This window comes from Heliconius melpomene, chromosome 13 (assembly GCF_056956725.1).
Source record: "Heliconius melpomene rosina isolate 202511_hmr_F chromosome 13, ASM5695672v1, whole genome shotgun sequence".
Taxonomy (NCBI): domain Eukaryota; kingdom Metazoa; phylum Arthropoda; class Insecta; order Lepidoptera; family Nymphalidae; genus Heliconius; species Heliconius melpomene.
Window position 1 is genome coordinate 5831029 of NC_140401.1, and position 15143 is coordinate 5846171.

Consider the following 15143-nt stretch of genomic DNA (forward strand, 5'->3'; position numbering starts at 1 on the left):
CCTATTGAAGCTGAATCTCATCGTACATTTTGTCAAAGAATAAACCGATTGAAGGAACTTTATTTGCCACTAATATTTTATTTAACACGGCATACTTCTATCATACTTATATTCGTTTATAATTACAATATTCTTATTTATAATCAAACCATACTCTGTGTCTATACCAGCGCTATACTGGAAGGATTTTGAAAAAAATATTTATAGCATACTGCTTGACATTTTTCCTAATTTTTTAACCATATAAGAATCTTATTTCTAACCTCTATGCTATTATAATACATTCGCATTGACTTCAAAATTTCATATCATAGACAAAAAAGCTTTTTAAATCGATGACAGATGGCGCAACTGTCTAATTGAAAAGTCTTTGAAAAGCGGATATTGTGTAATGTGAAAAATCGAACTACTTTTGACAGATTCATGTTATTATATTGATTTTGGCGCGAATACATAATAAAAATAACTATAAATAACTTCTTAAGAAAATCGAAAGATTTAAAATGTCTAATAGAGGCTTATCTGAGGTGAAAAGCGAATATTTAGAGATAGGACAATACAATTTTTCATGGCCAGGAGAAAACGGAACATTACAACAAGACTTTGGTTCCATAAATTATACCATGCCGTCTGGTAAGAAAATGATGAATATTACTAAAATTTTATGATGTTTTATAGGCATGATATTTTTTTAACATTGTTATTAATAGTGGAGTTGAATTACGATCAATGTTACTTACTATTGTTAAAATAACAATATTTATCTTTAGGACCATGGTACTGGCCTTGGTGTCCTTTGTGGAGAGTTCCGCAACATCCTCTTTTTCAGGTATACAGTATTATAATTAATATTTAGGATGACTTAGTTAATAGTCTAAGTATACCTATATAATTGAACTAAAATAAATAAATCAGTATTAAATCAGCTTCACGCTGCATCCCACACACAGGAGGTAGGCAGGGGGAACCTAGTGTTAAAACGCTCCGTTCCCTACTTAGTGCCCAATTTTTCAAAGCATTGCGTATTGAGTGGTGGAACTCAACGCCGGCCTTTTGCATTGGTGCTAGAGCGAAAAAATGTAAATATTCATAATTCATATTCATTACCTCGAGTGGGGATAATGGAGCCCATAACCGTCGCGTGATAGTCACACCCTCATATTTGAACTAATATAATAAATGATAATTAAATACTTATGTTTAATAAAAATAACATTTTTTACAGCTTTCCAATATGCTATTTGTAGCAGCTTATTGTGCTCCAAGTACTAAAAAAGGTCAACTATGGATGCATACAATTTTAATTTTTGGTAAGTTGACCTATCGATATCAATTTGTTAGTATATAATGTATAATCATGAACTACATTTGGTTTTAAATGAAATTGTTATAAAGAGATTAATTGCTTATATTTTGTTATTCATAAATAAAACTAATATAAAGCGTGTTTAAAATATATTTTAGAATATCAAAATTTACGCGATTAATTCATTTAAAACGTGTAAAAATTGCGGAAGCGACAGATGTCATAACTGCTATACCTACTCGTACTATGCTAGCAAGAAAATATTCGTATTCTGCGTATATCAGGGTAGGCAATAGCCTATTGCCTACCCTAGTAGTGTAATAGTAGGGAATCTAGTGCTAAGAGATTGCGCCTTATGCACGTCCTAATTTTAGAAACATTGCGTGTTGGGTGGCAGAACTCTGACTGAACTCTGCGGTGTCTTTTTACTTTTAGTGGGAATCGACCTCACAACGCCTCTATGTTATGCTGCAGCGTGCCGCCACCCCACGACGGCCTCATAAAATCAAGGAAATATTAACAAAGTTAAAATGTCTGTATTATTTCCTCCAGGTTTTATGCTATATTCTGTGTGGGCTTGGCATGTTATATGTTCACCGGATGCCTTCTCTTGGAATTTTGGATTCGTATTTTTGAATTTAGCGCAAGTAGTATATTTAGTATATGAAATGAGACCTGTCAAATTTGACCCAGAACTCGAAGAGGTCTACCATACACTTTTCGAACCATTTAAGGTAAGTCTATTGAGGAACATAAAAATAATTATAAACATACATAAATATGTACACTAGGATCGAGTGAAATTGAAAAAAAAGTAAAAAAAAATCAAATCTCGTGCAGTGTTATTCGATGATACCATAAAAAGGTTCTTTAATAAATGTCAAAAGGCTTTTTAAGCATGATTTTACGTATGATACTTGTTTCTGTTCAGTTTTCGTAGATACATCAAAATAATAGTTTGCAAATAAAAATAATAAAAAAAATTGAAAAAGGTATCAAGACTGCAATTCAAGAGAATGGTGTCACCAGACTTTGCCCATGTTATGTCTTTACATGCGGGTGAAGCTTACGCGATGCAAAATCTTACAAAGACCGATCGACTAGGGTTATTACTCTCTGGAAAGGTATGTACGTTTCAGTTATATAGAAAATCTTTTAGTATCAATTTTGGTAATAACTTTTTAGCCTCACGCCGTATCCTCTTTATGGCAGCGTAGTTAGAGGTAACCTGGTGTTAACACCCTCCAGGTATTACCTATTTAAGACATTAAGTTTTGAATAGTGGAAAACAAGTCTTCAAATCAACTCTGCGCTTTGTCGCAGGGAGGAAATGAAAATATTTTTTCCCATTACAAAATTATACCACTGTTAATACCACGATTAGTAAGCAAATATTGGTCTATACTCTACGAGTACACTTATTACTAGGCATTTTTTACGATTTGAACGTCCACGTGCAATGCTCACTCTTCTCAGTTATGAAACAGTCTATGAATATATTGTGAACAAGTAATTCACGTTTTGAAATCAGATTCTTTGAGTGTTTTTACATATATTTTATGTAAATCTATAGAATATGAACTTATAAGAGTCGATGCAATTCTAATAATAGAAATATTTTTCAATTTTAGTTGTATACTTAAGTCAAAGTGGAACATTACATTTAGAATTATTATTCAATCATTATGTTTTTTTCTCGTTTTCAATAAAGTAATGCATAATTAATTAACCTTAGCAAAGATTCCTTAAAATAAATGCTTGTAACTCACAAATTGCACTTGAAAATGGCATTTTCAAAAGCAATTTAGCTGTACGTTAAAGTATGTCTTAATGAAGTTAACAGTTTTACTTTAAAATAACAGCATTTCGTGTAACTTGCGTGAAAGTACCTAACTATAATTTGATAAATAAACAAGTGCGAGTTGAACCACCGAGGGTTCCGCACCAATTTCTGAGTTTTTGGTCAACGCAACAATTTATACAAGTTGTTAAGTTGTCATTTTGTATGAAATGAACTGCAATTATAAGCTTGTAATAGCGTTCATCTATAGGTAATACAAAAATAAATTTCCATTTCTCCCCCTTTTTTATTCATTTAACTATTTGTATCGATATTTTCAATCACTTTTCTCTCTTGCCAAATTTCATAAGTATATAAGTTTACGCTGGAGTTCCTTATAAATTCCATACAAAGTAGTTTTTTGCACAAAAACGATGTATAACTAACTACTGGTATCTTTTGTTTACGTTGACTTAGAAGCTTGAATTTCTTTGGTCTGTACTCTAAGGGAATGTAGACCTAATATTTGATATTAATTTAAAAAAGCTTGATGCTTCCACGCGATCACGCGATGGTTGTTATATGTGTTATGTGATATAAATTACCTATATTACATTTTTTTCCAATTAATTTAATTTGGAAAATTTTCAATACGTGGCAAATTTCATACAATATACAGTTTAATAAACGCGTTGCATTGAGTTTATTTTGTTCTTTGCACCAAAAGTTTGTCAACTTTCAGCTTGATATCTCCATAAGTCCTTAAAAAAATTATATTAATGGACGGACATACGTCAAAGAGACGGTATTCGGTAGATCGTAGTGGTATTTTTTTTTCTTTAGTGGTACGGAACCTTAACAATGAACAAAACTTCCAAAGTACTTGTTGATTAAGTATTTACGAATTAGCATTACCGTTATCTTGGTCGAATCACTTAGGCGGAGCCACTGTTACGGCTGGGAATTATGCAAATTGCAGGCTTGTTTCACAGATCGTTACCATAGTGGGGAAATTTAAAACAATTTTTGTACGTACACGTGCCAATGTTTGCGATATAGAGCCGTTGCGGTCAGGGTTGCCAGATCTAAAAGAAATGACAATGTGAAGTGGAGATAAAATAATAATTATAGCTTCCTTTGAATGAAATGTAAAATTTTTGATATATAATCTTAATAGTGTTGTTTTGTTATAAATAAAATGATTTATTTATACAGGTGTTATTTATTTTAAGAGCAAAATATTGACAAAAGGGTTATAATATATTCTGAGCACCTGGTATCCGTTATGATAATATAACGACACGAACGTGCTTTTTCAACGTATAAAAAATATATTTCATTTTACATACATAATATTTATTTGTGTGTTCATTCTACATGTTCGGTAAATACATAATATTAATGAGATCAAGTTGAGAGATTTGGGCAAATATGTTACATAGGAAAGTTATTAGTGTAGCACTATATTAACAATGCCTACTAGATTAAAAATAGTTTATTTACTATTATTTCTGAGGTGGTGATTGTGAAGCGATATAGAGTCTGGCTGAAAATGTTTACAGTTGTGGGTTCGATTCTCACTCGGGGGAAATTAGGCATATTTATTTCCTCGCTTTGGTAACAACAAACAAAGCAAGCGCTTCGTCGATTTATACCCTCAACGGAAAATTATCGAATAGTTAAATTAGGCAAACAGTAGCTGAAACATTTGTCTAATTTAATTAACTTTTTCTATGGCTTATATTTTTTCCTGTTATTTATGTATTTTTAATATTGATTTAATGTTTTGTTAATTAACAGGTAAACGTTATGAGTGGACATCAATTTTTGCATCCGATATTACCTTGTGAGTTTCTTGATTCGCCCGAATTTGAATCTAGTAGAGCTACAATTGACGAAAAATTTAAGGTATGTTATATTATGATACAAGAAGATTTATAACATTAGAAACTTTTTCACATCAAAGATTTAATTTCAATCATTTTAAGCAATATGTTTTTTTTTAATTCTTGTTTATTTTCTCGAGTGGGAATCGAACCTATAACCTGTCGCGTTTATAGTCACACGCTTATACTCCTGCACCACGATTAGTCTCAAAACTATGTGAACTGAGCATTAGCTCCATTACAAAAAAAATAAAATAAATATAGAATGAATATTCTAGTCTTCAAAAATATTACGAATCTATTTTGTGTCATAACATTCAAATGAATTATTCATTAAACCAACTACTATTTATCATATGGAAACAAGGTGCAATTTACACAAATTTGCTGCGTTAAAATGAAATCTAAACTAAAACTACGAACGAGCCGTGAATGTACTTATTTTCGTTTAATAATAAAAATAATTGAGCTTCATAATTTTACGAATTCTTCACAAACGTTCCAAAAATATTTCCCAATGTTTAACTTTTACGAAACTAAATGACCTTATTTCATCTTACTCGTATATATTATTAAATTTAATACTCTGAGGCGCGAAACATCGAATAGTCCAATAAAAATAATTTACAAATTTTATGTCCATTTAAGAAAATGACTCAGTGACAACCTTTTTTCGTTAACCTGTCATAAATTTTCAACAAACCCGCATATCTATAGATAACTGAAAGCTACCGTAAAGCTTTGATAAGCTTATCTCTTGTTAAGCCTTTTTAATGTTTCACCGCTACGAACGTGCCGCGTTAATACTACAAGTAACATATTGGTAGGCGTCTGTTAATCTTTTATATTGGCTCGCCATGTAACTGCTATGTAATAGAATTGTTAAGCGATGTATGTAACGTGTAAACTTTTCTAATAGCTTGACATTTCATTTCACACTCTATTCGACCATTTTTGTATGTTTTCGAGACATCTTTTGCTTGTTTTTGTTTGGAGTGGGAGAAGTTATCACCGCGCTTTATCTTCTTACCAGTAGGACAAGGAAATGAAAGTAAATCATTCCCTCGAGTGGAAATCGAATTCACAGACGTCGCTTAATATGAGACAATGTGAGACTGCACCACGACGGCCCTATATGTTTACGGGCTTAAATAGACATATACATCTCTTGAATGATACGTCAAGTTTAAATTTTTACCTATCTAAAGGTATATTCATTGAAGAAACCAAGCTGACCAACGATACGAAAAATTAAAATACATTAGTAACATAATAATAGTTTGTCATTTAAACTAATTTTTAATAAATTATATTTTTAAAGTATTTGTATTTGATAAAAACGTAAATTTTGGCCTTCCCATATTACACTCTAGTAAACACTGACTCTCAATATGAAAATATCATATTCGCGAATATGCGTTGTTAAAGTTAGTTTTTTTTTATTTCTATTGGCCTTTCATCTGACCTTTAGCGAAATGTTAACACAACGCAATTGACAAAGGTCCATAACATCTATATAGATTCCGCCTCTACCCGGCAGTAGAGTCCTTCAATCGATTGCAAAAATTTTAAATATAAGGTTAAAATTTTTAATAATTTTTTTTTTTTTAATGTTAATTTATGCTAAAAATATGTATAACAGAGATATACCTACCTATCTTGTGAACTTTTGCAAAGAAGTATCTCCAGACCCATCTCTCGTCTCCATCGTCTCCATCTCTGCAGACGTATCTCCTGTGGGAGGCTGAAATATTTTTTCCATTATATTTTTACATTGATTTTATGGACCCAACATATTAACAATAATGTATTGTAAATATTTCATAGTAATGTTCCCCTAAGTTTGCTATATTCAAGTTAGAACCACAAGGGAGCTAAATAATGGAAAACTCCACCGTTATTACTCCGCGTGGACCGAGTCCGTTCTCAGGCAATATTATAAATGATGGCTTAGCAAATAAAGCCTGGGAGCGTTTTATAACTTAACCCAGTTACATGGTGACGTTGTAACTATAAAAAGCCTTCTCCTACGATATGATGTCATACTGTGCTATCGATTATATTACCATATAAAATATAATTTTATTTAAATTAATATTCTATCTATTTCTTTGCTCTGGTGTGGAGGCAAAGCGCGGCGTTGAATTCCGCCACTCAACACACAATGCCTCCAGAATTCGGCGGAAAGTGGGAAACGGAGTGTCTTAACACTATGTTCCCTCTGCCTCCCTACAGTGTGCGGGATACAGCGTGAAAATCATTTTGTTTTTATTTATTTTTATAAAATATATTGATTGAAAATATAATGTTTATATTCATATTTTATGTGAAATAGCTAATACAAATACCTTTTAGTAATTATTCCTAGTAGTAACATATCTATGTGCAATAAAACATTAATTACTAAGTGCGCCGCTGTCCCCACCCGATACACGTGGCTTATACCTACATATAATAACATCACGATATTTTATGAATATATTTACTTATTGATATTACATGTTTACAGTACAAATAAAAATTTAAAGAGCACGCTGCATCCTGCATACAGCAGGGTAGGCAGAGGGAACCTAATATTAAGACATTCCCAAATTTCCGCCGCATTTTTCGAGGCATTGCATGTTGAGTGACGTAACTCAACGCCGAGCCTTTGCCTTGGTGCCAGAGCGAAGAAAGGAAAATATAAATGCCCTGTGCCCCTGTTCCCCTGCCCCTGTGTCAATAATATCTAAATATACCTAAACGAATTGCAAAAGCTCTTAACTTAAACGTGTTAAGGAGTACCTAATAAAATGGCTTCTATTAACAATTGAGCGCATACGTCATAGTAAGATTTTACGAAGCGCACCCCATTCCGGTGACCTAATTGTTGTCTAATACAGCTATATAAAAGGCGAAGTGCCTATAAAAGCAAGAAACTGGGTTAAATATCGATGAACTCTAAACACCTTCGACCATGTCCGACGTGGACTTATTAGGTACCTGTGAAATTGCTTGTCTATCGCGAACTACTGTTAGGGCAATTTACTGTAAGCATTTGCTTTGCAATTATCGATGCACAACAAAAATATTCACGAAAGAAACATTTGCTATTTTGTTTTACGTTGAAACGTTTACCTTTATATATTTTTTTGTCTTTTTTTAACTTACACAAGAGCGAAGAAATCCATACAATTAAATATTACATTTCCTCGAATAGGAATTGAACTCACAACCTGTCGTTTTTACAGTCCAAAGCTTGAGCTCTCACTGGCCTCTTTTTCTTTATAATTTTCTTGTAGAAATATCGTAGATTTAATCTAAATAGTTTTTTCTTTACTAGTTAATTATGAGTAGCTAATTGCTTACACAATTTATAGCAGAAAATAAATAATTTTCACTTATTCTTGTTAGTTTTTTGATGGTTTTAGAGATTAAACTTAATGAGGAAATTTAATAATTTCTTTCATATTTAACATTAAGTACTTATATAAATATATAGAGGCCGTCAGCCATGCAATGGCACAATTCGATTCCCACTTGGGAGAATGAATTATTATTTATTAATATTTTCATATCTTCGCTTTAGTATTAAGGCAAAAGCACGGCGTTGAATTCCGCCACTCGGAATTGGAGATTGGAGTAGATTGGAGTGTCCCATCACTTAGTTCCCTCTTCTACCCTGCTATATATGGTGTCCAGCGTGAAGCTGAGGAAATAAAAAATATATTAATATATTCTTAAATTATAGAAACAGTCCAATAAGCTATTAGAAACCGCAAGCGTTTAGACGCACCTGGCGTCCAGGTACTTAATTATTAATATAAGCTAATCAGCTAATCAAGCAGAATGCCTCACTAATTACGCTATCCTGCATTTAATTAACCGTGTATGTCTATCTGTTACTGTTAATATAATAAACTAATGGTTTAACAGGTTTCGATAGTAGCCGCATCATCCTGTCGATACGTGTATTGGCAGCGTAGCTCCCTCGAATACCTATTCGTAAAGGAACCGTATCTCGCGTGCGTAGTAACAACACTAATAGCACGCGATATAACCACGAAATTATACGCAATGAATAGTAAGATAGTTACTGAGAGAGGTGCTCATTTAGATATACGGTTGCCGAGCATATCTCACGCTTTGGCCAGGAGTCCTAGGAGGTTGCGGTCGGCGAACAAGCCCCCGCCCCCGACTACGGTGCAACCAGTGCCTCCCGAGAAAAGAACGAGTGAGTATTTACTAAAAACAATATATGCGCATAAAAAAACCATTAAAGCCATTTTTGGTTCTAATATCTTCATTCATTTACAGCTCATTTTTACTATATTATTTTTCATTTCTAAGAAATGTGTAATGAGTTTTTTTTTTAGAATTGACACTATGACACGTACCTTAGTTGAGTATGGTATGATGGAATAATGTAATTTTTATTTGCAATATTCTACTAAATAATTAACACAATAGTGGTCTCTTCTATTTGGTTCTTTTTATTATGGCGTTCAAAATATTACTGTATTTTGGGTTTATCTTATAGTTTTGATCGTTGACGTAAAATGTCGTTTGTTAACATTTCTAAACCATTACATCGACATTTATTATAATAACAGTAAATCGACCATTTATAGCACTTTGTAAGTTATATACAATTTCATACTAATGCACTATATACTTTTCCAAATGTTATTTATGTGACAAGTTATAATATTTAAGCTTATTTTACCTAATTAAAAAATAGTAATTGCAACAAGCTCAACCTTGGCTATCAGCCATAACGAAATTTGCGTAAGTGAAAACTAAATTATGGTCTTGTTAATTCTATTGACACTGAAAGAAAAATCACTTGACACAGTTCTTAGTGCTATAGCTAACCTAAATTGAAATTCACGAGTAAGGCTTTTACTAAGGACTGCAAAGAGTAACTTAGCATTTCAAAAATATTTTTGGAATTACATTTTTGAATGTCGCAAAACAGATTAAGTTTATATTGTTGTTTTTTTTTTGTTTTATCTTTTTTTTTATTAATACGAGAGTATACGAGAAATAGATAAATTGAAAAATTCTCTACTTTCCCCCTATCGACTATAAATTTCGTATAGGTAAGGTCGTATTTTGTTATCAGACAAAAGAGATATAAATCCCAATTGTAAACATTTTGTCAATGAATAACTTTATACTTCCAATATAAAATGTTTAGTCAGACTCTTAATTAGACGCCAACATCTATATAAATTGTTTATGCGACAATTATTTAACAGGCTACTGGTCAAAAGACAACGAAAATCCGGGCCTAAACCTAACAAAACGCAATGGGGTAGCGAGTGCCTACTCTGATGGTGATGAAGAATTAATTCCTCTTGCTTGTAACGAAGCACCGACTGGGTCGTCCGATGATATTTCTATAGCCGACAGCTGTCCCGACACTTCCTCCAAATACCACAGCTGTGAAGCAGTTGAAACCGACGACGACTTGAGGCACTGACATCAAATACATACATCGCTTTCTAATATGAGCATGGCCTCATCCTCGGATACTATTTTTACTGATTAGAGTAATAGATGTAAATTATTTTTTGTCTAGTACGAATAGACTACGACAGAAATTTCGACATAAACGTCAGACATTAGTCTGTTAAGTATGGTTTTTTTTGTTGTGTGTAAGTAGTGTCAGTTTCTAAGTGTATGGAAATTACCTCCGAGTGTAATAAGAGACACTCGTGTTCATACAGAGACACTAGATTTATAGTGTCGTAGTCTATGCGTATCTTAATGTCATAGCTGTAAAGTGGCTAACACTGAAATATATATATATTTACATACTTTGCTTACTAACTAATACTAACTAATATGGCATTGACTTCTGATAATATTCTTATTGAATACAGAAATAATAGATTCAAATTGTGTTTTGTTTCTAGGACATTGTGTTATAAATTATAAGGTTCTACAATGTTGTAAAACAGTAACATCGATGTATTTATTTAACTATAGTAATTTAATAATTGAAATATTAATTTAGATAAATAGTAAATATTTTTATATTTTGCTTATTTGTATTAAACGCTACATAAATGTGTACATGATCTCGTATTTCAATTAAATTATTTTATATAATTTTATTGTTGTTTAATTTTCCCTCTATATCTATAGAAGAAGAAATGAACAGAAGAAATGAAAATATTACTTTTAATTCATTCCCCCGAATGGTTATCGTACCCACAATCATCGTGTTTACAGTCACACACTTGTGCCACTTCGGCACGACAGCCCCCTAGCAAGTGTTATATAAAGTAAAATATGTATAAAGTAGACGTTTCAAAAAGCTTTACCATGTTCGCCACCACTCTATGTAAAGAGGAGTTATATAATAGTCAAATAGAGCCTTTTCAATCTATTTCTATGCAAATACCATGGCTATTCGTAGAGCTATTGTGGACGTGATTGTGAAACAAATAAATCTAAAGCAACTAACATTCTTGTAACATTAATTATACTAGGCACAATTACTTTTATATGAAGAAATTCTTAGTAATAATGAAGTGGATTATTTTGTATTTCATAACAATACATTTTACATAGGTAGGAATGAAAGTTATTTAAAGATATAAATAAATTTATAAACGAAAGCCCCGATTGAGTGCTTAATACTAATTAATTATAAACATTAACCTATTTTGAATTCCGAAAATAAGGATAACTTTTATTTGAATACGCTATATTATAGCGTAGGTTTATGAACTAAATTACACTAATATGTTAAATAAGGCCTTTAGATGAGACCAATCGCGACACAGCGGCGTGTAACTATAAACGTGACAGGTTGTGGGTTAGATTCCCACTCGAGGTTATGAAATATTTAATATTTTCATTTCTTCGCTCCAATATAGAGGTATAGCGCGGGGTTGAGTTCCGCCACTCTACGCGCAATGTATTCAGAATTTGGCGTAATGTGAGGAGCGGAGTATCTTAATTTTTGGCTCCCTCTGCCTCACCTGCTAAATGCGGGATACATTGTAAAACTGAAAAAAAAAAACAAAAAAGCCTAATTTGTTTGAAATCTAGTTATTTTTTCGATAATAATAGCAAATTTAGTAAAAGGGTTTTATTTTATTAATATAAAACTATTGATGAGCAGTGCGCTGCGTCAGCTCTCAGTTTGGGCGTGGAACCAATCAATCAACTGGAACCGATTGAGTTATCCGCTCACTATCCATTACTCTATGTGCGCAGTGGTGTGTACCATGTAAGTATATACCTATAGATATATATATATATATATATATATATATATATATATATATATATCTATAGGTATATACTTACATGGTACACACCACTGCGCATTGTTTATATACTATACTATATCTATATATATATATATATATATATATATATAGATATAGTATAGTATATAAACAATATCTTACAGAGATATTATTATTTTATACGTAGAATAGAAGAGTAGAATTTCAAAAAATGTTTTTTACTCAATGCGATTGTGGGCGATTGAAACAATCATTTCGGAACAAACAGTAGAAAAGAAACAAGCAGGGTGCGAAAAATAATATAATTTCGTAAAAAAATTGAGTGTAAAATCCCCTAACACGATTCTTTTTAAAAAAAGCTCCAATCATTCCTAACATTATGAGGTCTATAATTAAAAATATGGAATTTGTGTGATGGAATATTCACATAGGGGATTTGGCTATGCAATATCCATTAGTATTTAAAACAGATTACGGGGAATACATTTAATAAACATCAAGATATTTTCTGGCTAAATGAGAATTTCGGTATATTTATGTACATACTACCTACCGAGGCCGTCGTAGGAGCACAATAGTGTCACTGTAACGTAACTGTTGCGGGTTCGATCCCCACTGGAAGAAATGAATTATTATTTATTAATATTTTCATTTCTTCGCACCGGCATCAAGGTATAAGCTCGGCTTAGTTGAGTTTCGACACTAAACATGCAATTCCTAGAAAAAATCGGCGGAATTTGGGGAATGGAGTGTCTTAACACTAGGTTCCTCCTGCCTACCTTGCTATGTGCGGGATTCAACGTGAAGCTTATAAGACAAACGTTAATGTTTTTCAGTAGGAAGAAACCTAATGTTTGCTATATTATTTAACATTTTCTCATTCCTTAGCGATATGCTATTAAAAATTAAATAATAACTGGGAAAGATGATAATTGATGACAAAAAACTAATATTAGTATAATTATTATATTTGATTAGAATTAACATTTATAAGGTAAATGCAAAGAGGAAGGAATACCATTATAATTATTAAATATTCCGATATTAGTTTAATTAAACACCTACAATCTTATAACCAGTTCCTATTTATGTCTTACAAATGATGTATAGCGGTGAACTATAGAACATACGAGTACGACAGGAGATGGTGATTAGTTACGCACGGGCGAGGCAATTTAACTCTGTCAACACTCAACACTAACATGTGACACATACATTAGACACTAAAGGCAGATTAACTTACCTAGCAGGTGAGGTGGCACTATAAATAAATTGTATTTTCAGTCAAATTTAGCAAATTTATTAATAGGTACCTAAGTTAATTATAATAAAAGTTTCTTGCTCAGGAAATTTCGTTGAAAAGTACCTACTTATATCGATATTTATTCAATAAATGTGTAATTTACAGGAGACAATTGAAGTCCATCTTCTTAAATTTACCTAAATACTTTAAATAATTTATTTACTTTTTTAAATACCGAACACATTTATATATATAATACGAAAAATAACACATACAACTTAAACTAATTTACCTCTATTACTATCAACAACATCATTGTTAATTTCAGTGGTGTACAACGGTTAAATCGAAATCCTAACTATGACGATGCACGTCATATAATAATGACAAAGTTTCAAACCACAAAATTAATTACACGTGCGCAGGTCAGCGTGCCTTAAGCCGGAGCAAATGTTTATATGAATTTATGACCTCTTGCGGTGGTAATATTAGGTATACATGTATGACAAGAGGCCATCCGTGCAACACGAGGGCGTAACTGTAATTCCGCCGGTTTTGGGTTCGATTCCCACTTGAGTAAATGAATATTGAATATTTTCATTTCTTCGCTCCGTCGAGGTAAAACGCGGTGTTGATTTCCGCTACTCAACGCGCAATGCCTTCAGGATTACAGTCAGTGGGGGGCGGAGTGTCTTAACACTAGGCTCGACTACTGTGATGCTAAAAAAAGGTATATATGACAATGTTTATTTTCACTTTTTCCAATATGAGCTAACAAAAACCCATTAATATTACTGTACTTTGTTTTCTAATGGATGATTTATGTGAAGCTATGTTTATTACGAGAAGGGTGAGTTTCTTTGAACTGATCGATTTAAGGCTAAAGTCATGTCGGTCTAAATCGAAGTTTTCTAATCACTAGACTATTTTGCGAGCAGAGAGCTTTTGTTTTGAGCTTGATGAGATTGAGCTTTAAAGTTTGGTTTGTATTTTTTATATACTTACTTGTTTGTTTAAATTGAAAAACGTGCTTCAAATAATTTTGTTCAATAATATAATGTAAAATATTAATAAAGTTAGTACAATATCATTATGTTGTGTCGTAAAGAAAACCTATAAACGCTGATGCGTTTCTCATTTTAATAATTTTAATATTCTTCATCTATTCAGATGAATCAAACATCCATTTGATTATAGATTTAAGTCTACAACCAACTTGTACTAATTTAACTTTCTATTAGAATTAGTTAGATTCGACACACAAGACTATTGGAGTCAGAAGAGTTTTTTTTAACTTCATGCTCTCTCGCACATAGCAGGGTAGACAGTGCGAACACAGGAACCTAATATTGAGACACTCTGTTCCCATTAAGACAATTTCGTTCTCCACTTCTCGACGATTGCCGAGGCATTGTGTGTTGAGTGGCGGGACTCAGCTTTGTCTTGCCCCAAATGGGAACCGAATCCACAACCGCTTTAATCACTTGTACCACTGGGCCACGCGTCGGGCCTTAAGTTATTTTATTATTTTTATAAGCAAAAATATACCTAGAGGAATTCCTTAAGCGATGATTCCAACCTATGGATAAAATAAAATAACAAATACAATTAGTATCGAGAATATCAGCTACGTCCACAATTATACGGTTGCCGTAAGAGTTTAAGATCCATCACTCAATTC

The 15143-nt window shown here is 32.4% G+C and overlaps 1 protein-coding gene across 1 annotated transcript; it reads left to right on the plus strand.

Moving 5' to 3' along the window:
- The first annotated feature begins 364 nt into the window (after positions 1-364).
- LOC146532705 (popeye domain-containing protein 3-like) lies at positions 365-10719 on the plus strand. Its single transcript, XM_085196560.1, has 8 exons — positions 365-633; positions 771-829; positions 1226-1310; positions 1859-2040; positions 2299-2430; positions 4887-4994; positions 8888-9185; positions 10213-10719. The coding sequence occupies exons 1-8, from the start codon at positions 504-506 to the stop codon at positions 10434-10436; spliced, it is 1218 nt and encodes a 405-aa protein (XP_085052686.1). The 5' UTR covers positions 365-503; the 3' UTR covers positions 10437-10719.
- The last annotated feature ends 4424 nt before the right edge of the window (positions 10720-15143 follow it).